The sequence below is a fragment of the Mizuhopecten yessoensis genome, unplaced genomic scaffold (assembly GCF_002113885.1).
Source record: "Mizuhopecten yessoensis strain PY_sf001 unplaced genomic scaffold, ASM211388v2 scaffold7725, whole genome shotgun sequence".
In the NCBI taxonomy this organism is placed as follows: domain Eukaryota; kingdom Metazoa; phylum Mollusca; class Bivalvia; order Pectinida; family Pectinidae; genus Mizuhopecten; species Mizuhopecten yessoensis.
The window spans coordinates 1,353,143-1,375,588 of record NW_018407191.1 but is presented as its reverse complement, the minus strand read 5'-3'; the positions used below and the strand labels follow the sequence as shown (position 1 = coordinate 1,375,588).

General features: G+C 36.6%; 1 protein-coding gene across 1 annotated transcript in view; it reads right to left on the bottom strand.

The window, feature by feature from the left end:
• Window positions 1-14,617: 14,617 nt before the first annotated feature.
• Window positions 14,618-22,446, bottom strand: part of LOC110454255 (peptidylglycine alpha-hydroxylating monooxygenase-like) — an 11,582-nt gene continuing 3,753 nt past the window's right edge. Inside the window, exons 2-12 of the mRNA XM_021503680.1 lie at window positions 22,112-22,166; window positions 21,367-21,454; window positions 20,688-20,797; window positions 20,363-20,440; window positions 19,847-19,895; window positions 18,126-18,190; window positions 17,364-17,447; window positions 16,628-16,704; window positions 16,128-16,181; window positions 15,538-15,587; window positions 14,618-14,881 (exon numbers count right to left, since the gene is read on the bottom strand). Coding sequence (XP_021359355.1) covers window positions 14,632-14,881; window positions 15,538-15,587; window positions 16,128-16,181; window positions 16,628-16,704; window positions 17,364-17,447; window positions 18,126-18,190; window positions 19,847-19,895; window positions 20,363-20,440; window positions 20,688-20,797; window positions 21,367-21,454; window positions 22,112-22,166 — 960 coding nt within the window. The 3' untranslated portion in view covers window positions 14,618-14,631. The remainder of the gene's footprint in view (window positions 14,882-15,537; window positions 15,588-16,127; window positions 16,182-16,627; window positions 16,705-17,363; window positions 17,448-18,125; window positions 18,191-19,846; window positions 19,896-20,362; window positions 20,441-20,687; window positions 20,798-21,366; window positions 21,455-22,111; window positions 22,167-22,446) is intronic.

The following is a 22,446-nucleotide window of genomic DNA, read 5'->3' as shown; positions in this document are numbered from 1 at the left end:
TTGGCAAAGAGTTCGAGAAGGGCAACTCTGAAAATAATACTTTATCAACAAATTGAAGTGTACGTGAGTTACAGTTCTTTATTTAATACAGAAATGGATGATATAGTATTTGGACCTGCATCTATTGATAAAGTCATGGTGTTTCGAAACGTTTAAGGTAATGACATTTAATACAAATTACTTACAACATTAACTTATATACCATATTGGGAATGTATGAAACTTTTATGAAATTGCTATTTGAGAGAACAATACTTTAGAGGATGACGACTGAATCCATCGGGAAAATGATCGAGTAACGATCACATAGTACACCGTAAAGTTAGTAACAACATCAAGAGCGTGAACCATTTCCGTGCTCAAGCCACGTCAACATGGCCATGATTTCATCCGAAAGCAAGATGCCTATATTTGTGCATACCTTTCAATTGTTTACGAAAGGTAAGCAATTTGGCTTTATTTACCGATATTAACGCATCACTATGACTGTGAATGCTATTTAAAGGGGTGGGGCTTCTATAGACATGTTGCACATTTCTGAATTGTATAAGCAAACTAATGAAGAATAATCAAAACAATTATTTGACAAAATCACAGTAAATAAAATACGTACACATTTTCCTGAAGATCATTGATGACATGTATAATTATAAAATAAAAATGCATATTTTAAACATTGGTGTAAATCACAGTATAAGAACATCACAATAAAATATATACATTTAAACATTGGTATAATAGCAATAAAATATAGATGTGTATAATCACAATTAAATATAGATGTGTATAATCACAATAAAATACAGATGTGTATAATCACAATAAGATAAAGATGTGTATAATCACAATAAAATATAGATGTGTATAATCACAATTAAATATAGATGTGTATAATCACAAAAAAAATATAGATGGTTATAACCTAAAAAATGGATACACATTTCCTACATTATTTTGATTGTATAATTATAACATTAGAAGAACATCATCAATAAATACGCAAAAAAACTAAAAATGGACACACACACACACCTACACCTACACAAACACATGTTATTTTTTATTATAGAATAAATATTATCATTAATCTATAAAAAGAGGCAATCAAGATCCCTCCTAGCACATATATAACTACTCAGCACTTACAGCTTCCTGTTTGTTCAAAATTACGTTTCGGTTTACCTATGCTGTGACCCATATCAGTGTAGCTTAAGTGTTTTTCAGACATGTGTAGCAAACCCCTAGTTCTTTATTAGCCAAAAGCCCTTAGGCTTATTGGTACATACATATATGCATATAACATTCTCTAAACATAGACAGGAGAGTGACATCACAGTATACATAAAACACCGTTCAATAATGTGCATATAACACTACTTAATTAACACATTACGGTTATGAAACACCACAATACATACACCTTAAATTAACGCCCCTTAAATGCTAAATATAAATATTTTCCTAAATTGGATAGCTTTCTACCATTATTCATACTAACTAATTGTATTAATTTAAAAATCGAGGGTTTTCTGTAATAATATTGTTTGATTAATCTGTGCCTGAGATCGCTATAAAATGGACAAATCAAAATAAAATGAAACTCGTCTTCTATATCTCTCAAATTACATTTGTTACAAATCCTGTTTCTGCGTGTGGTGTTATGATGTCTTCCAATTTCTATATTTAATTTATGAAACGACATCCTAAATTCCTATGATCAGTATATGGTAGGTAGTTTGCATTGGAAAACTATTTCTTCGCTTTCTCAATTATGTCCCCAATGCCCTTGGCTAGTTATTAGGGCACCTGACCACTGCTGGTCATTTGTGTACCCACTGTGTGCTCGCGGGCGTACTGTTCGGAGGGTCAATTATAGTTGAACCTAAGAATTGCGTACCACTAGTTAGTAAATTGGGCTATGGATTCACATGGATAATGCAGCTAGTTGGTCAAGGTTTACCTTGATGCAGGCACATTTTTACGGATTAAAAAAAAAATGTTTTACCAAAATAGTTGACAGAACTAATGTTTTTGGCAATTGGTGATTGCTGGCGTGTACCCTAACATATGTAAACATTTTAAATTGTACATGTAAAAAAATCCAAACTTTTTCATTCACACAGTGATGATGTCTGAATTTATAAGTAAACAAGAGGCACATGGGCCTTAGCGGTCTCCTGAGTTATGTAAAAACCGATGTTATCGATGTTGCCAAATGAAAAAGAAATCAATTTGTAACGAAGGTAGCTTGAACTACATGTAATGCAAAAGTAGTGTGAAAGATCTGGGTAGTATATGTACTATGCGCAAATAGTGGTTCTGTCAGTCAGCTGAATTATGGTAAAGCACCTTAAGACCCTTCCATCTATGAAAAGTATGTGATTCTACCATATCTGGATCTTAAGAAGAAGAGTTTTGAAATTTTAGTCAATTCGACCCTTTTTGGCCCCGCCCCTCAGGCCCCTAGGGGCTGGGGACCATATAATTCACATTTTATTTAACCTTTGGTCATGGAAGGTTTCTGCAAAATTTCATTGAAATTAGTTGAGGGGTTTTGGAGAAGAAGTCGAAAATGTAAATTGTTTACGAACGCACGACGGACGACGGACGACGCACGACGCCGGACAAAAGGCGATCGCAATAGGTCACTTGAGACAAAGTCTCAAGTGACCTAAAACAGGAGATGCTATATATGATAAAAATTACAACTTTACTTTTCATGCTAATATTTAAATTAATATATATGTATTTCTGTACAAATGNTTCAGAAGAGTAAGAATTGTATGACCTGTGACGTGGTATTCAGCTGAGGGTAAGGCCTTTTCAGAAGAGTAAGAATACTATGACCTGTAACGTGGTCCTCAGCTAAAGGTCAGGCCTTTTCAGAAGAGTAAGAATGGTACGATCTGTGCCGTGGACCTCAGCTAAGGGTCAGGCCTTTTCAGAAGAGAAAGAATTGTATGATCTGTGACGTGGTCTTTAGCTAAGGGTCAGACCTTTTCAGAGGAGTAGGAATAGTATGACCTGTGACGTAGTCTTCAGCTAAGGGTCAGGCCTTTTCAGAGGAAAAAGAATTGTGTGATCTGTGACGTGGACTTTAGCTAAGGTTAAGGCCTTTTCATGAGAGAAATAAATGCCCAGGGTGGAGAAGACTACGACCAACGTACATATGTAAAGTGGCTAGGTTCACCTGTATATGGGACAGTGTACATATGTGTTATAATTTTACATGCATCGATGTGTTTCGTTTAAAAAACACCGAAACAATATCTCTAAATTCTATATATCAGGCTAGAATAAAGAAACATACTTAAAAATCAAGTTTATATGTTTAAACACGAAACCGTATGTATAATGAAACCATTTTTCAATTTACACCAACCACGATTGTCATCGCACAAAGTTCGTCCATCGTCCGCACAAATGTATGCAAGCATCCTGATTTTTATCTTTTGCGCGTCGTGCACACACTACACACTATATAACTTTACATACATGATATTTCCGTTTTCTTTTTTCAAACTGAACCTACAGAAAGACATTTGATTCATGATTCACTTTCATGTACTAATGAATAAAATTTATTCAAAACTTTCTATAATAATTTAACTTTAAACTCAAAATTTAAATGAATATGAAATATAAATACACCCCCCCCCCGACAGTTTAATCAGTGTATTTTTTAATTGAACAAAAATACATGTAGATATATTAATTAATATTAATATTAGCATGAAAAATAAAGTTTTATTGCGATCGCCTTTTGTCGGCGTCGTCCGTCGTGCGTCGTGCGTCCGTGCGTCCGTAAACAATTTACATTTTCGACTTCTTCTCCAAAAACCCTGAACTAATTTCAATGAAATTTTGCAGAAACCTTCCATGGCCTAAGGTCAAACAAAATTGTGAATTATATAGTCCCTAGCCCCCAGGGGCCTGAGGGGCGGGGCCAAAAAGGGTCGAATTGACTAAAATTTCAAAAATCTTCTTCTCAAGATCCAGATATGGTAGACTCACATACTCTTCGTAGATGGAAGGGTCTTAATGTGCTTTACCAAAACAGTGAATTTCATGACCCTGGGGTCTCACGTTTCCCCCTGGGGAGGGGGTAAACTTCACTAAAGTTTATATAGGGAAATCACATTTTGGACAAGCATTTGTTTAATTTCCATTGGAATTAATTCAAACTTGGTTTGCATTACAATCAAAATCGTCACGGCGTCAACAAGCCGTGTTAAAAAAAAACACGCCCACAATCCGAACGGTTGATTCAGCGTGTGACTCACTGCATCTGGCTCGTCGATTGGTCGATAGAACGTTTGAGGTCGATGTCGTCCTTGATTTCAGAAGCAGTGTACAACATTGTATCTTTTTCGGAGACTTGTTGTTTGCGCGCATTGTCAACTTAGATTACGCATGCACGTATATGGAAATGTAAAATTTACATTGCATGTACATGTTTTAAACATGACGGGGAACCAGTCATTCTGGATGACCACACAGAACCTTGTATGGCATCGTACTAGCAAGGAGCAACGGGACCGACCAGGATGTTATTTATTCAACGGGGTCAAGGTCAGCTTCTCAGGAGATTTCATTTCAACAAATTTTATTGACAAAGTTGATACAAGTCAATTGGATGGAATAACAGGCAAAGCCTATATAAATTCTCTCCAGCGGTGGCTAAATTAACGGATTCTATTATTTTCATTTGATTTAATTAATACATCAATTTTGAAATGAAAATTATAAAAAAATAAAAAATATTAAAGGGATGTAACTCCTTCTTAATTAACATAACTGAAATACAAATACATTCACACTTCTCACATCACACACAAAACACTTCCACAGGTATTATTTATTTTTATAACATTTTACAATTGTATATGAGCTATATAGCTTTCAAATCACACAGATATTGGCAGACATTGACCAAAAGTCCATGTGCAAATATATGCACAGGTCACGGTCGCCAAAACTGTTAAGTTCTTATAGTTTTATATGAAAATATATAGCTAGTCTATTTGTAATTCAATGTATAAGATGGAAACTGTAAAACAAGACAGATTGAACAAATCTTACAACAAACAACAACAAACAAACATGCTCAACTTAAAACTCCTATGTCCGAAGAAGAATAACATTTATAGAAAAGTAGGTAAAGTTACTTATTTGTGGAGTATAATTGAAATAGGAATAGTAAAGTATAAAAGTATAAAGTGTAAGGTCATGGCTGGTTAGATCGTATAGAGATTAAAAACGCCTCGATTTACCAATAAATAACTGTACATCGTTAAGTAACTGTCTGTTTGTTAGTCCATCACAATCAGGACAGCCTTGTAGAAAAATGTTTGTATCAATATGGTTATGATTTCCATAATTATCAACAGAAGTAAATAAAGTAAGTCTGAGATCATTATACAATGGACATTCAAGAAAATAATGGAAAACTGTTTCATATTCAAAAGAGCAAGCACAAGAGGGACAGTCAGTTAAATGGTCATTGAATAAATCAAAATTTAAATTGCTACAGAAGTTTCTAAGTTGACAAAGAATAATATTGGCCCGTCTATCACCTTCAGTTTTAAAAATTAAGGTTGATTCATTATCGATAATAATATCTTTATTCAGTTTGTGTTTAAAGGTTGCAAGAGTTGGGGAGTTTAAGAGATCATTATCAGTAGTGTTAGTTGTGCGGCACATTAGAGGGAGGAAACTGTCAAAATAATTGTTAGTTCTGCATATTGGTGGATTAAACAGTCTTGTTTGTCTGAGGAAATAGGGATTATTGTTTTGATTGTTAATGAAAGGATTTAAGACATCTTGTAAGTATTGAGGTGACAGCCCATGCATTATTTTATACATCATTATGTGTTTGTGTTTATTTCTTCTTGTTGACAGAGTTTCCCAACCAAGTTCATTATAAAGTTTATTATGAGATGTTCCAGATCGAAGTCCAGTAATGATTCTGGCTGCTTCTAATTGAATAGATTCTAGAAGTTCTTTAGATTGTTGAGTGCAATTATCCCATACTATGTCTGCATATTCCAAAATTGGCCTGATAAATGCTATATAAATTTTAATTAATGATTTACGATTGACTTTAGTTTTAATGTAACGAAGAATATTTAATCTACTATAAGCTTTTTCATATATATTCAGAATGTGTTGATTCCAAGATGCATCATCTTTTAAAGTCAGTCCTAAGTGTGTATGTGCTGTTGAGTCAGTGATTTGGCTGTTTTGGAAAGTTATTGGAGGGTGATGATTGTTATGTTTTCTAGAAAATATTACAGATTTAGTTTTGGTAGGGTTGAATTTGATGTCCCATATACCTGCCCATTCACCGATGTTAGAGAGATCATTTGTCAGAACTTGTGCTGCATGTGCTGGGTTTTCATCTATAATTACAGGAGATGAAGTCTTTCTGACAAGGTCAATGCCATCCACAAGAACTGGAGAGTCAGCGTCTCAACGAGAGACACGAAACCTTATCTAGCAATTGGAGGTTTGTCGGTGTGAATGTCTTGCGGGACATAACCTTTGTACGGACGCAAAGGTGGGTTAGCGTTATTGAGCTAACGTTTATCACCGTTGGTGATCTGATCAGTAATATACTGCACTGGAGCTACGCTATTTGATACTTCGGAACAGATTGTGTCTATGTTGTGTCATCTGTGCCGTCAAGGAGTGAAGCTTTAATAGACTGTAGTATTATTAGTTGTCTGGCAGATAGTGAGTGTGAATGTGAGAGTGTGACTTGTTTTTGATATATTCTTGTTGTAAATACATTATTTACTCTTTCAACTATTTCTATTTGTGATCATTAGCCAAAGTACATAACGGACGCTCGTCCAACGTTACAATTTGGCTTGAATGTTTCGTTGAATGTGTTTCTATATCCACATTTTCGTGAACTATAATGGTATTTATGATTACAAGAGGGCAAAATGAAAAACATTACAAATGCTTGAAAGCTGTCCATACCAGCTGCTGCACTGAAAAGAAATATCACGGATAATATGCCTACTCCTAACACGATTTCTCAACCGTGTGAGAAATCGTGTCGGGGTGAGAAATCGTGTTGCGAACGTAGCAATTTTAGCACGATTTCTCACCCGGGTGAGAAATCGTGTCGTAATATCCTCATTTCCCAGTGCGTATGATATGTCCTCATTTGTCAGTGTGCGTGAAAAACATGCCAGGTCCTCATTTCCCAATGTATATGAAATGTCCTGAATTGTCAGTGTGTGTGAAAAACATGACAGGTACTCATTTCCCTGTGTAAGATATATCCTCATTTGTCAGTGTGTGTGAGGCTCGCTTTTGAAATGGTTAAGTGATTATTTATTGAACAGTAGACAGTGTATTATTCTTAAAATTGTTGTATCATCAGAAGTCTCAATTAAAGCTGTTCCCCAGTGAGCAGTCCTAGGGTCACTGCTATTTTTAATATGCATAAATGATATATCTGAAACCCTACAATCCATTGCTAGACCTTTTTGCTGATGATACTGCACTATCAAACGACCCGAACGAAATTGAACAGGTGATAAATAATGATTTAGAGCAACTTAATATTTGGTCACAAAAATGGCTTATGGAATTTAACCCAAACAAAACAGAGGCAATGGTTATAACAAATAGGAAATTAAGATTTATTCCCATATATGAATTAGACAACTCTTTCCTTCAACTAGTACACAAGCACAAACACTTAGGAGTAACTATCAGTGACGACGCCAAATGGAACTTGTGATTCATAATGCTACCAAATACTTGTCAACTCTTCGGAAACTCAAATACATACTCAGTAGGAAACTTCTTGAAAAATTCTATCTAGCATACATACGGCCTCTATTGGAATATGCGCGAGACGCTTGGGATAACTGTAGCATTATGAATAATACGAGAATAGAAAATCTTAAATACGAAGCTGCACGAATTATTACTGGACTTCCAATATTTACAAAATATTAATTATAAAAGTTCAATTTATAACAAAAACAAGAACATATTTGTCACTAACTTTCAAATATATCTAATCTGACTATTTCTATTTATAGTGAAACATACCCTCAGACAAGTGTTTGTTTCAAAAATACAGTCATATAATCTAATAGTTAAGGGCTTTTTCTAGCATAATGTACCATATAACGTATATATGAGAATATGTTTAACTTTTTCATTATAAACACAATGTCAGAAAAATAAAACTTACATGGAAATGACGCTAAAATGAAAAGACAATGAATTGTTTCATGCGTTAACAAATTCTTGATCGGTTAAATCTGTTTGCTTAATTTTATGTAACTTATCACGTATTTTATCTACATTTGCTTTCGTGTTATTTATAAATTGAAGTTTTACAATTCAATTAAGCTACACTGTGATTCACCCTTTCCAGGAGTATAGATGAACTTAAAATCGGTTCAATACTTAAGAAGTTGATATTTTGCCATAGAATTGCGGCTACACATGACCCTAACATATGAAATGTAGAAAGGTAAGAACGATCCAACTGTCAGGCATGAATAGTTTCGGTTATAGCCACAAATTTTGATGTGTAGCTCCAGATTGATCGAGTGGTTCTACTTCCGCTTCAATAACGAGTATGGTTACCGAACTATTCGAAAGTGAAGCGGACGTAAAACCATTCAATCAATCAGGACCTGCATCTCATCTAAGGTGTGGGGTGTGAATATATATATACTCATGTTGCTTCGGAACCCTATAGCTACTGTTAAATGGACCAGTGACGTAAACCTGCTCGTACCACGTGACCGGTTAGCTTATTTAAATTATCACGAGTAAGGAGCGGTCCCCTTCAACGGGACAGTTCTGGATGCTACTTGATGGGTGATTCGGTATTTATTCATCCTCGATATCCAGGGGTCCGCCCACTTTGGCTCTCTGCACCCCTGGAATATGTCATAGCAAAATCGAAGGCTCAGTGTTGCACCACCTGGTGGACGAGACGAGAAGACTAGTTTGATCCTTTGATGTACATCAAAAGAATCTCGCGGTCACGTAACGGTAAGAAATTAAGTCTGTGATCGAAAAAATACATTTACAGTTTTGTAAGGAAATTCTTAACATTTGGAAGAGCACCCCAAATTATATGGTATATGTTGAGTTGAGGAGGTGTCCCTTCCCCTACACTACAGCCCTCCTACTGTGTACTATGAAGACATTATAATAAGATATTACAATTAAACAATCTAAAAAAAGCATTGTGCGTACCTGATCATAAATACCATTATAGTTCACGAAAATGTGGATAAGTACACATTCAACGAAACTTTCAAGTCATGACACATGGTTTGAAACATGTACATGCAATGTAAATTTTACATTTCCATATACGTGTATGTGTAATCTAAGTTGACAATGCGCGCAAACAACAAGTCTCCGAAAAAGATACAATGTTGTACACTGCTTCTGAAATCAAGGACGACACCGACCTCAAACGTTCTATTGACCAATCGACGAGCCAGATGCAGTGAGTGACACGCAGAGACAACCGTTTGGTCTGTGGGCGGGTTCTTTTTGAACACGGCTTTGTTGACGCCGTGACGATTTTGACCCTGACTGACCCCCATGGGCTGATGGGTGCGGGCCAAAAAGGGTCGAATTGACTGAAATTTCAAAAATCTTCTTCTCAAGACCCAGATATGGTAGAATCAAAGACTCGTAATAGATGGAAGGGTCTTAAGGTGCTTCACCAAAAGTGTGAATTGCATGACCCTGGGGTCTCACGTTTCCCCCTGGGGAGGGGGTAAACTTTACTGTAGTTAATATAGGGAACATTTTGGACCAGCAGTTGTTTAATTTCCATCGGAATTAATTCAAACTTGGTTAGCATTATCTGTATTGGATAGGAGTTTGATGGTATGCACATATCAGCCCTGACTGACAACCCGGGGCTGATGGGTGCGGGCCAAAAAGGGTTGAATGGACTGAAATTTCAAAAATCTTCTTCTCAAGACCAAGATATGGTAGAATCAAACACTTTTCATAGATGTAAGGGTCTTAAGGTGCTTTACCAAAATTGTGAATTTCATGACCCTGGGGTCTCATGTTTTCCCCTGGGGAGGTGGTAAACTTTACTACAGTTTAATTGTGAATTATATGGTTCCCATTATATGGCGGGGCCAAAAAGGGTCAAATTGACTAAAATTTCAAAAATCTTCTTCTCAAGATCAAGATATGGGGTAGAATCAAAAACTCTTCATAGATGAAAGGGTTTTAAGATGCTTTACCATAATTCAGCTGACTGACAGAACCACTACTTGTACATAGTACATATACTACCCAGATCTTTCACACTAATTTGGCATTACATGTAGTTCAAGTTACCTTTGTTACAAAATGATTTCTTTTTCATTTGGCAACATCGATAACATCAGTTTTTGACATAACACAGGTGACCGCTAAGGCCCATGTGCCTCTTGTTTACTTATAAATTCAGACATCATCAGTGCGTGAATGAAAAAGTTTGGATTTTTTTTACATGTACAATTTTAAATTTTTACATATGTTAGGGTACACGCCAGCAGTCACCAATTGCCAAAAACATTAGGGTTTTTTTAATCCGTAAAAATGTGCCTGCATCAAGGTAAACATTGACCAACAAGCTGCATTATCCATGTGAATTCATAGCCCAATTTACTAGCTAGTGTTACGCAATTCTTAGGATCAACTATAATTGACCCTCCGAACAGTACGCCCGCGAGCACACAGTGGGTACACAAATGGCCAGCAGTGGGCAGGTGCCCTAACAACTAGCCAGGGGCATTGGGGACATAATGGAGAAAGCGAAGAAATTGTTATCCAATGCAAACTACATCATAACATCACACGCAGAAACAGGATTTGTAACAAATGTAATTTAAGAGATATAGAAGACGAGTTTCATTTTATTTTCATTTGTCCATTTTATAGCGATCTCAGGCACAGATTAATCAAACAATATTATTACAGAAAACCCTCGATTTTTAAATTAATACAACTACTTAGTATGAATAATGTTAGAGAGCTGTCATATTTAGGAAAATATTTATATTTAGCATTTAAGGGGCGTTAGTTTAAGGTTTATGTATTGTGGTGTTTCATAACTGTAATGTGTTAATTAAGTATTGTTATATGCACATTATTGAACGGTGTTTTATGTATACTGTGATGTCACTCTCCTGTCTATTCTAATTATGTTTAGAGAATGCTATATGCATATATGTATGTACCAATAAGCCTAAGGGCTTTTGGCTAATAAAGAACTAGGGGTTTGCTACACATGTCGGAAAACACTTAATTTACACTGATATGGGTCACAGCATAGGTAAACCGAAACGTAATTTTGAACAAACAAGAAGTTGTAAGTGCTGATTAGTTATATATGTATCAGGTGGGATCTGGACCGAAATTCCGGATTGCCTCTATTTATAGATTTATGATAATATTTATTCTATAATAAAAAATAACTGTCTAAATGAAACAATTAAAATTTCAATATATATATTGTAAAGGTCGGCGTATTAATAATAATTTCCTGCATGTTCTTTTTTAGTGCTTTTGTGTGTGTGTGTGTGTGTGTGTGAGGGGTGAGTGTGTGTGTGTGTGTGTCCATTTTTTTTAAAAAAAAAATCATGTTCTTCTAATGTTATAATTATACAATCAAAAGAATGTAGGAAATGTGTATCCATTTTTTAGTTTAGTTTTTGGTGATGTTCTTTTAATGTGGTATTGATTTGTTTTCCCCAATGAATAAAGTATATTTGATTGTGATTATACAAATCTGTATTTGATTGTGATTATAACAATCTGTATTTTATTGTGATTATAACAATCTATATTTTATTGTGATTATACACATCTATATTTTATTGTGATTATACCAACGCTTAAATGTATATATTTTATTGTGATTTACACCAATGTTTAAAATATACATTTTTTTTCTTATAATTATACATGTCATCAATGATCTTCACGGAAATGTGTGTGCATTTTATTTACTGTGATTTTGTCAAATAAATGTTTTGATTTGAAAATTATTGTTTTTATTATTCTTCAATAGTTTGCTTATACAATTCAGAAATGTGCAACATGTCTATAGAAGCCCCACCCCTTTAAATAGCATTCACAGTCATAGTGATGCATTAATATCGGCAAATAAAGCCAAATTGCTTACCTTTCTTAAACAACTGATGGTGTTGTTTCCCCAAATTGAGACACTATCATTTTGAAAGGTATGCACAAATATAGGCATGTTGCTTTCGGATTTCTGTATTAAATGAATGACTGTAACTCATGTACACTTTAATTTGTTAATAAGGTATTATTTTTAGAATTGCCCTTCTTGAATTTTTTGCCAAGACTGGGTGAAGATACTGAGGTCGCAAAGGCAGAGTGGGAAGATGCCTTTCTAAACGAAATGGGGTACCTCTACCTTCCATGCTCGTCTAGAAAGTGAGGTACTATCACTATGTACGTTAGTTGTAAACTGATGTTTGGGAATCACCGGAACACTTGATGGAATCACCGGAATCCTAATGGAATCACCCGAACACTAATGGAATCACCGGAACGCTAATAGAATCACCGGAACGCTAATGGAATCACCGGAACACTAATGAAATCACTCGAACATTAATATGTTATATTATTATACTTCAGCACCGTCGTGCTACGGTTATTGAGATTTGGGTGTTTTAACAAAATACTTTTACCCTAAAAGGGTATCATAATTTTTGGAGTCACTCGACCCTACAGCATCTATGTAATATTTGTGAATTTCAATGAGTATCGCTTATCAGATACTTTCATCTTAATGGAAAAACTATAGCGAATGATGTTTGGACGTATAAAAAGAAAGATATCTTTGGGGGTCTACCTCGTCAGTCATCCATCTGTAAGGATGCATGTGTGAGCGTGTCACCATTACCTTGTACTGAAGAATATACTTGGGAGGAATTTACTCTGTCCACTGGGTCTGTAATTTTAAATCGGTTATCTGTCAATTAATTGGTCTATTTCTGAGTAGGCAATAGTAATTGATGTATTGTCTTTTTCCACCAACTGGACCATTATAATATATGACTGGTCCATTTACATCTTGGAATAATTAGGAACCAACCTATAATATAGCTACTGGACCTTGCCTGTCATTTACTTCATCAGCCAAGGCTGGACTGGCTAGTATTTGGTTTTTAATATAGTCACAGACTAGACCTTACCTTGTCTGGTCTTACATAAACACTGACATGGACTCTTTCAATGGACCCCGGACTCCTAAATGAACCCTTGACCTTGCCTGTCATATTGACTGAACATTTTACCGACTGGACCAACCTAACTACTGGAGCTGTTTGATCTATTGATTGAACACTGGATTGACTGGACCTTGCCTGTCATATTGACTGAACGCTGGACTGACTGACCAACCTAGCTACTGGACCTGGACTGGATCTCACATGGACTGACTGGACCTTCCCTTGCTTTAACATAAGCCTGGACCTTCCCTTACTTTAACACTAACCTGGACCCTGGACCTTGACCTTGGATCATTTAGCCTGGACCTTTTAATACCTGGACTGGATCTCACATGGACTGACTGGACCTTCCCTTGCTTTAACATAAGCCTGGACCTTCCTTTACTTTAACACTAACCTGGACCCTGGACCTTGACCTTGGATCATTTAGCCTGGACCTTTTAATACCTGGACTGTATCTCACATGGACTGACTGGACCTTCCCTTGCTTTAACATTAGCCTGGACCTTCCCTTACTTCAACACTAACCTGGACCCTGGACCCTGGACCTGGACATTGGATCATTTAGTCTGGACCTTTTAATACATGTAAAATACATCTACTACCATCTATTCAATAACCTATAATACAATCATCAATCTCAGTAGCTCATGTTTAGCTTTTATGTTGAACGTTCGCTCAGGTGAGAAACGCAACGGCATCTGTGTACATGCCGGGACATACCAAAGTCATTAAAAGGGTAGTTGTTATCCCCTGCTAAATTGTCGACGAATAGGAAAATGCCAAAAGCTGGTTCACCCGTTGTCAGTATAATGTGACCGATGGAATGCTATTATGGGTGCCTTCAGCATTGTATTTCAGTGAGTGAAAAAGCACTATAAAGCTGGCATCAGATCCGCGCTATCACAAGGAGGCAATTACACCAACATACCTTGCCTCCAGCACGCATACACACATGCGCACATACACAGCACACTTTGATGCACGTCCTTAAATAACCTAAGCTGACAATTGGACGTTATACAAAATAAAAACAAACCAAATTAAATCATAGAAACAGTGCTAAAGTCATAGAATGATTTGACGTCATACGATATTTGGTCCCAGACGAATATAACAGTTTAACAGAAAATATCCGAAAAAAATCCGATTGGGAAACATTCCGCCTGTAAAAAAAATTGTTGCTATTTTTTACAATAACATTTTGGTTGGTAGATTTATCTTAGTGTTGTATAACGAAAATGTTGTTTTTTGTGAATAATATTTGGTATGGCGGTATTATTTTGACAGGAGCTTTCGGTTACAATTTCCGATAGAATAAAAATTACACCGACACATTATAGGTTAAAATCATTTTTTATTATTTCATAATTTCATTTTGATGGTCAAACCCTCTCTCCTGCGTGTGTTTAAGAGCACGCGCGAAGGAATCCACCCTCGTAAAGGCGGGAAGACCATCTGTTGAGCTTGCGTCATCGGGTATGTTATTGAGATATTTGCTCCACCGGAACTTCTGCGCATTCCGGAAACAGTACCGTACATTAAGATTCTCCTTCCGGTACGTGTAGTACAGAATGTAGAAATTGCACATCTCGTCCTTGTTGGAAGGGCTAGGGAATACATGGGAATATAGTACACAACTTTTATGAAGGTTATCTTGATTGCGGGGTTTCATATTTGATAAAAGGAAGCATTCAGAACGCACAATTTAATAAAAGTTTATACTATGAAATCGTATTTGAACATATTGCAGTAGGTTCCGAAAATAGCGATCGCCGAAGCGGGGCAGCTTATTGAAAATCACAGCATGCTTGTGATCATGGACATGTTTTCGGTATACTATTATCATTACGAAGGTGGGTGCAAAACAATTAGTGTATTAGTAGATCACCCTTCGTTACGAACTTATAATATTCCAGAAATGAAGCTTAAAATCACATTAAAATATATCGAATCAGTGCGGTTCTTCTCACGGCCCGAGGTCGACAATCTCACAGATTATGTCAATAATTAACTCACAGATCACCTTTGACACATGGTTTATGTATTTTTATTTTTGAGTAATGTACATAAAATTAATTAAACGTCCCTTCCCCTGTAGTGTCGTATGCGAATCTTATTAATTATTTTAGGAAATTTACAATTCTTGTAACATTGCACAAAACACATTCTGAAAAAATAAAAATACAGAAATTTTGAGTACACTATAGAAAAAAAGTCAAAAGTAACCTTTAGTATGCGAGCCTAGCGCAACATTTGTACCTACCCTATCGCAGTGGCTCCGATCCTGTCGCTGCTCATTGTACACCGAGAAGCCTGTATGATGGAGAATGGTGAATAAGTTCGTTAATTACTTTTCAAGGAAAAGCAGAATCAAAAGTGTGTTCATTTAGCATATGTTTTAAACATGAAGAGCGAACAATATTGAATTTTGATAATTATGTCTTGTTAGCGACAAAAAAGGACCAGAAGCAAGCGACTTATTCCAAAGGTCAATTCGTTATGCATTTGGTGCCAGAACATAACTTAAAGCTTAACGGAGAGCAAATTTAATGAAAGATCTGTCCACAACTTGTTTTATCTGAAATGACCAAAAAACCGTTAGACTTTATAAGTTGCCTAAAAAAATATGATAAAAGGAAAGCAATGACAGACACTTAGCTAGCCCTTGTTCTGAATTAATTCAATTGAAGCAGCTCCGTGGTAGGGTCTTGGTAGTGGAACCAGGGGAGCAACCAGCATTCTTTTTGTTTTATTTTGCTTTTCTGATTCAAAATTTGGTAGATTTACATGCATACCAGCGTACAGGCAGCTGCGTACCTGATTGAAGCCTAAATCCAAAGGTTTGATACGTACCAGGATATCTCCAAATCGCACATCTATACCAGGGTTTGTGACATTGTAGAAAGTCTACAAAAGATCAACGTCATTAAGTAGAAAAAGGAGAGATGCAACAATCCATTGAACAATACTTAAATTACATAACATGTTTACAATATGAATGAGACAAACAGAAATTGCCCTCAAAGTTCTTTGAACGTAAATACATGTATTGGCACATGATTCGGGGATAACGCCATTTAAAATAGTTGTCAATGTAACGCTTAGCAGTTTGCTTTAAATAACACTGTGAACAGCTATGGATCAATCATTCAAATGACTCAGATTGTTAGATTGGTGATACGACCATAAAACACAATAAAATTGAGAGAATTTTTTCAAAGAATTTACTGACAACATTTTTATTTTTTATGAGTTTTTCATAATAATAACGGTATGCCAATCAAAACAACTACCGCTCAGCTGATACAAAATACTTTTTTTAATTCGTTTGACAATGAAAATGTCAGTAATACCTGCGGAAGTTGTGGTGACATGCGTCCAATCTCGGTCCACACTCCATCGCGTATACGGTATCCGGATGTTACAACACCTAAAGCATCAAACGTCATCAGCAAATTCGCGATCCAAACGGTTGGACCGGTTGGACCGGTTAAACCTGGATTGTTCGTTTATGAAATAAGGTAGGACCCAGTAATTTGATGCTGATTTTTCGTCGAGCCTTAACAAAGCCTTGCAAGGCTTTTGTAGGTCCGCCAGGATTTATACCCGAAAATGTTACATTTCAAAACAGAGAAATCGGTTGTTCCGCATAAACAAACAGGCCCCTGGCAATCGGAAACCGTCGGCACTTTCCGGTACTACTATTTTCTCGTTTACGGAAAGTGCCGACGGTTCCAGATTGTACTCTAGTATGTGCAGTTCACAAAGACAGCGTATACATTGTAGTAATATAATATAACCAAAATTTAACAACCTAAACTTGTCCACACTGTTGGAATTACTTCTTTGCCCCATATGACCAATATATATATATATAGTTAAAGAGCTAAGTATGCCATTGTCATGTATAGCGGCGATGGTCTAAAATCAACTTCTTTTATTTTTACGTCAAAAGATCATTTTAGCTATCACTACATTTTTTATAAATATACCGTACATGAACTTATAAAACTGTTATGAATAATTTTAATCCTTGTTAATATGTTACAGTGTGTATTTGGCCACCAAAAAAATCCAAATGAAACTTACCAAGATTGTGAGAATGTGTCCGGTAGCCGATAGGGTATATTGTGTCGTTATACTTATAGTCACAGGCGGACTCCATATGGAAACCTACACATTAATGATTAATATAATACACACAGATACGCTGACTTATTCTTACAAAAAACATGGAATTTGTACAGAATCTACAATCCTTTGACAGTCAGCTCATAATTTATAGATACATGATTTAAAACTGTAACTGCATAATGTAAACAGGGCGACTCCATATTGAAACCGTCAAATTATGATAAATTATTATATAAGCTATGTTAACATTTGTAAGGGGGTATGGGTATTACATCCTCGATACTCCAGGGGTTACGCTCACTTACGCTCTTTGCACCCCTTGAGTATGTCATAGCAAAATTGAAGGCTCAGTGAGCGATACTTTGTGGATGAGACAAGAAAACTAGTTTGATTCTTTGATGTACATCAAAAGAATATGTCGGTCGCGTAACGGTAAAATTGACTAGCTTTGAAGTCGGGTGTCGCTCCTCCGTAATCTTCAAAGAACAGGTATCAGCCAAGCGATTGGTCAGGTTTTTTTTAACTGACACCAATCAAATAGCAGACGGCATGCCTCCGAATTTGCTTTGACATATTCTAGAGGTGCAGAGAGCGAAAGTGAGCGTAACCCCTGGAGTATCGAGGATATGGGTTGCGGTAATGACAGGTCCGTTTCTGGGTTTTGGTTGGAGGTATACATTATATATACCTGTGTTCATATCAATTAACGTGACCTACCTTGAACCGTCGGAGGTATGTTTCCCATATTGCCCATCACATAGTAACCAGCTTGCTTCGGTTGCCTGAAAACATATCATATTCAGAAAAAAATCATATGCGACTAATTAAATTCTATTAATACTAAACAAACCTGAAAACACAATGACACGTCTTCGTGTAAAATGCATGATATAACTATAGCTTTACCGTCCATACACGACTACACCTCCAAACCTCAAGGTCACAAGGTCATGTAGACTGTCACTTCTAAGATGTCTCTTAATCCTCTAGATATTATATTAACGGGATAATGTGGAACGTCACTTTTGTAATCCTCTCGATACTATACTTACGGGGTGAAGGTCATATGGAGTGTCTCTCGATACTATACTTACGGGGTGAAGGTCATATGGAGTGTCTCTCGATACTATACTTACGGGGTGAAGGTCATATGGAGTGTCTCTCGATACTATACTTACGGGGTGAAGGTCATATGGAGTGTCTCTCGATACTATACTTACGGGGTGAAGGTCATATGGAGTGTCTCTCGATACTATACTTACGGGGTGAAGGTCATATGGAGTGTCTCTCGATACTATACTTACGGGGTGAAGGTCATATGGAGTGTCTCTCGATACTATACTTACGGGGTGAAGGTCATATGGAGTGTCTCTCGATACTATACTTACGGGGTGAAGGTCATATGGAGTGTCTCTCGATACTATACTTACGGGGTGAAGGTCATATGGAGTGTCTCTCGATACTATACTTACGGGGTGAAGGTCATATGGAGTGTCTCTCGATACTATACTTACGGGGTGAAGGTCATATGGAGTGTCTCTCGATACTATACTTACGGGGTGAAGGTCATATGGAGTGTCTCTCGATACTATACTTACGGGGTGAAGGTCATATGGAGTGTCTCTCGATACTATACTTACGGGGTGAAGGTCATATGGAGTGTCTCTCGATACTATACTTACGGGGTGAAGGTCATATGGAGTGTCTCTCGATACTATACTTACGGGGTGAAGGTCATATGGAGTGTCTCTCGATACTATACTTACGGGGTGAAGGTCATATGGAGTGTCTCTCGATACTATACTTACGGGGTGAAGGTCATATGGAGTGTCTCTCGATACTATACTTACGGGGTGAAGGTCATATGGAGTGTCTCTCGATACTATACTTACGGGGTGAAGGTCATATGGAGTGTCTCTCGATACTATACTTACGGGGTGAAGGTCATATGGAGTGTCTCTCGATACTATACTTACGGGGTGAAGGTCATATGGAGTGTCTCTCGATACTATACTTACGGGGTGAAGGTCATATGGAGTGTCTCTCGATACTATACTTACGGGGTGAAGGTCATATGGAGTGTCTCTCGATACTATACTTACGGGGTGAAGGTCATATGGAGTGTCTCTCGATACTATACTTACGGGGTGAAGGTCATATGGAGTGTCTCTCGATACTATACTTACGGGGTGAAGGTCATATGGAGTGTCTCTCGATACTATACTTACGGGGTGAAGGTCATATGGAGTGTCTCTCGATACTATACTTACGGGGTGAAGGTCATATGGAGTGTCTCTCGATACTATACTTACGGGGTGAAGGTCATATGGAGTGTCTCACGATACTATACTTACGGGGTGAAGGTCATATGGAGTGTCTCTCGATACTATACTTACGGGGTGAATGTCATATGGAGTGTCTCTCGATGCTATACTTACGGGGTGAAGGTCATATGGAGTGTCACGCCGGAGTTGTCTCTGAAGTCTCCTAAAGCAAGTCACAAAATATGTTAATCGTTTAATCAAGTTTCTTCTTCAAATATTTTCTTTATTTTTAAACTACGGTGTTTGAAAGAGTTATATAATTTTCGGATTAAATCGAGAAATTGTATAACAACATTTGTAGTAAGAAGCCTAGGTGGCAGTCAACGAAAAATGAAATTTCTATATAAATACGGTACAGCCAGAAATGGTGCCCTGTTAAGTCTTTTAGCGAAATTCGTAATAGTACGAAATAAAGTTTGAAAGCCTAGATCTAACGTTTCCCGTTTTATTTGCATACTGATGTCACTTCCGTTTTCTAATGCTATTTTTTATCTATTAACACATGATTTCTTTCCCATCAATCTCCCTTATATTACATGTAGTTCTAATCTTCTTCATTACGCTGATATTCTGTTGGATGTTTAAAGTGTTTTTTTACTATACATCTTCAGAACGACACTGAGCTCTGACCTTCGAACTTTTCCTTGTAATGGAGCTGTATGACGACATATTTGGTCCGTGTAGTACCGCCGACACGGAAACCGACACCTGAAATAGGACATTGAATGTTCATTACAATCCTGTCAAATCAATTTCACATCAGTGCCTATTTGGTTGATGTTCATTTGTTCTGTTATTGAAAATTTAAAAAAAAAAATGTTTCATTCAAGCACATATCTGGATAGTATTGAATCGCCAGACATTTGACTCAACTATTTGGTACTGCATGTACACTAACATAACATTCACTTTTCAATAAATGATATAAATAAAATTAATACAATATCTATTCTACCGTTCGGGAGTTCTCTGGAGTCAGCATCCATTGCCCAGGCGTAAACGATTTCCCGGGCTCCGTCCGAACACACGGAGTCGTCCGAACTATCATCCATCTCTCCACACGGCCTAGGGACATTTGCATTTTATTGAATCATATAAAATAAAAATCGGCAGTATAATTGTGGTTTACTTGGTATAGAAGTAAAATTGAAATAGGCATGACAGAATTATTTCTCTTCTTTTAGCAAGAAGTTTATTTTAAAGAGAATGTTTATTTTTTAGGGGTTACAGGTTTTTATCAAAATTCTAAAAAAAATAGTTTGTTTGTACTTTTTTAATTGCATCTTTTCATGTCCTAGGTACCTACATACCAATTTTTAAGAACATACGTGAAACAGCGGCAAAGATATGCTGCGGAAACTGGGACGGATGGCCCCCGACATCTTTCAAAGTGGGAGTATATTAGATGTAGGAATGTATGTCACAGCTACCAACAAATTAAACGACAACGGCACGAGTGTGTCATCGGGTATCATGAGATGATGACGATCGTAAAGTTCAGTGTTCTAGCGGTTCCTTTTTTAGATTTGTCACGTACCTGACCGTATACTTACCAATCGGGAACCGTCGGCACTTTCCGTAAACGTATTTTCTCGTTTACGGAAAGTGCCGACGGTTCCCGATCGTATACTTACCAGTAGGGTTCGTCACTTCCTGGTTTACCACACCCATACACCATCATGTGATGTGCCACCGCCTTCGTAGCATGCGGCTCGTATTTCACTATTGGCGATATATAAATGAAAAATAAATACTAAATGAATTTTCAGGTATTGAAGTGCTTTCAGTTGGCATTTATAGTTAAAACAGTTTCATTTGGAAACTTATAAATCCAACATGATCCATTGTGTTAGTGGCGCATCATGAAATTTACCGCTTCAAATTGACATTCATATGTACAATGAATAGCAGTCTTATGCATACATTTCCCGAAGGAAAAAAACCTTGCAAATAATCGTCCAATAAATGTCTTTCCAAATATAATAATATTTTGAAAATTATCAGTATAAGTTATTTAGTTTAAATACAAATGTAACAGTGTATCAAGGTGATAGTAAAGAAGAAATTGCTATGTGAATCGTAGCTCTCATGTCCGATGTTGTTGTTTTTTTTAATGTTATATACCTGACCATACGAAAGTTTGTTTCCTGACCTCGGGTTGTTTAGCAACATGAATATCGTGACTCTACTGTCCGATATCTAAAATTAATAAAAGAAACAAAAAAGAAAAAAAATCATAAGATCGACCTTTTAGGTACGGTTCCTGATAAAGTTCATGTGATGCACAGGGACCTTTGAATTAATTACGTTATGCATATTTGAAAATTGTACTGTGATCGAGCCTCAGGCGCCTATGATGTATAAAAGCATACCACTTACAGATGTAAGCTTCCTGGTCATCGAGTTTAACAGAGTGGCACAAGAGGGCATCAGGCTACAACGATACAGTGTATAACAGAGTTAGTTCCCTTCCATTTTCGTCCCATTTCATACACANATTTCGGAAAAGTAGATAACATCTTAACTTATAATGCATGTTTTTGAGATATGCAGCCTGATTGATAAAGAATATTGGGAAAGAGCTATGGCGGAAAACTGACCATATTTACCTAAGTCGGCATATTTGAAAACGGAAATAAATATTGATGAGTAAATAATCTTTAGTAGCAAAAATGCATTGAGTAAATATAAATCCAATTGAATATGAATTTTCG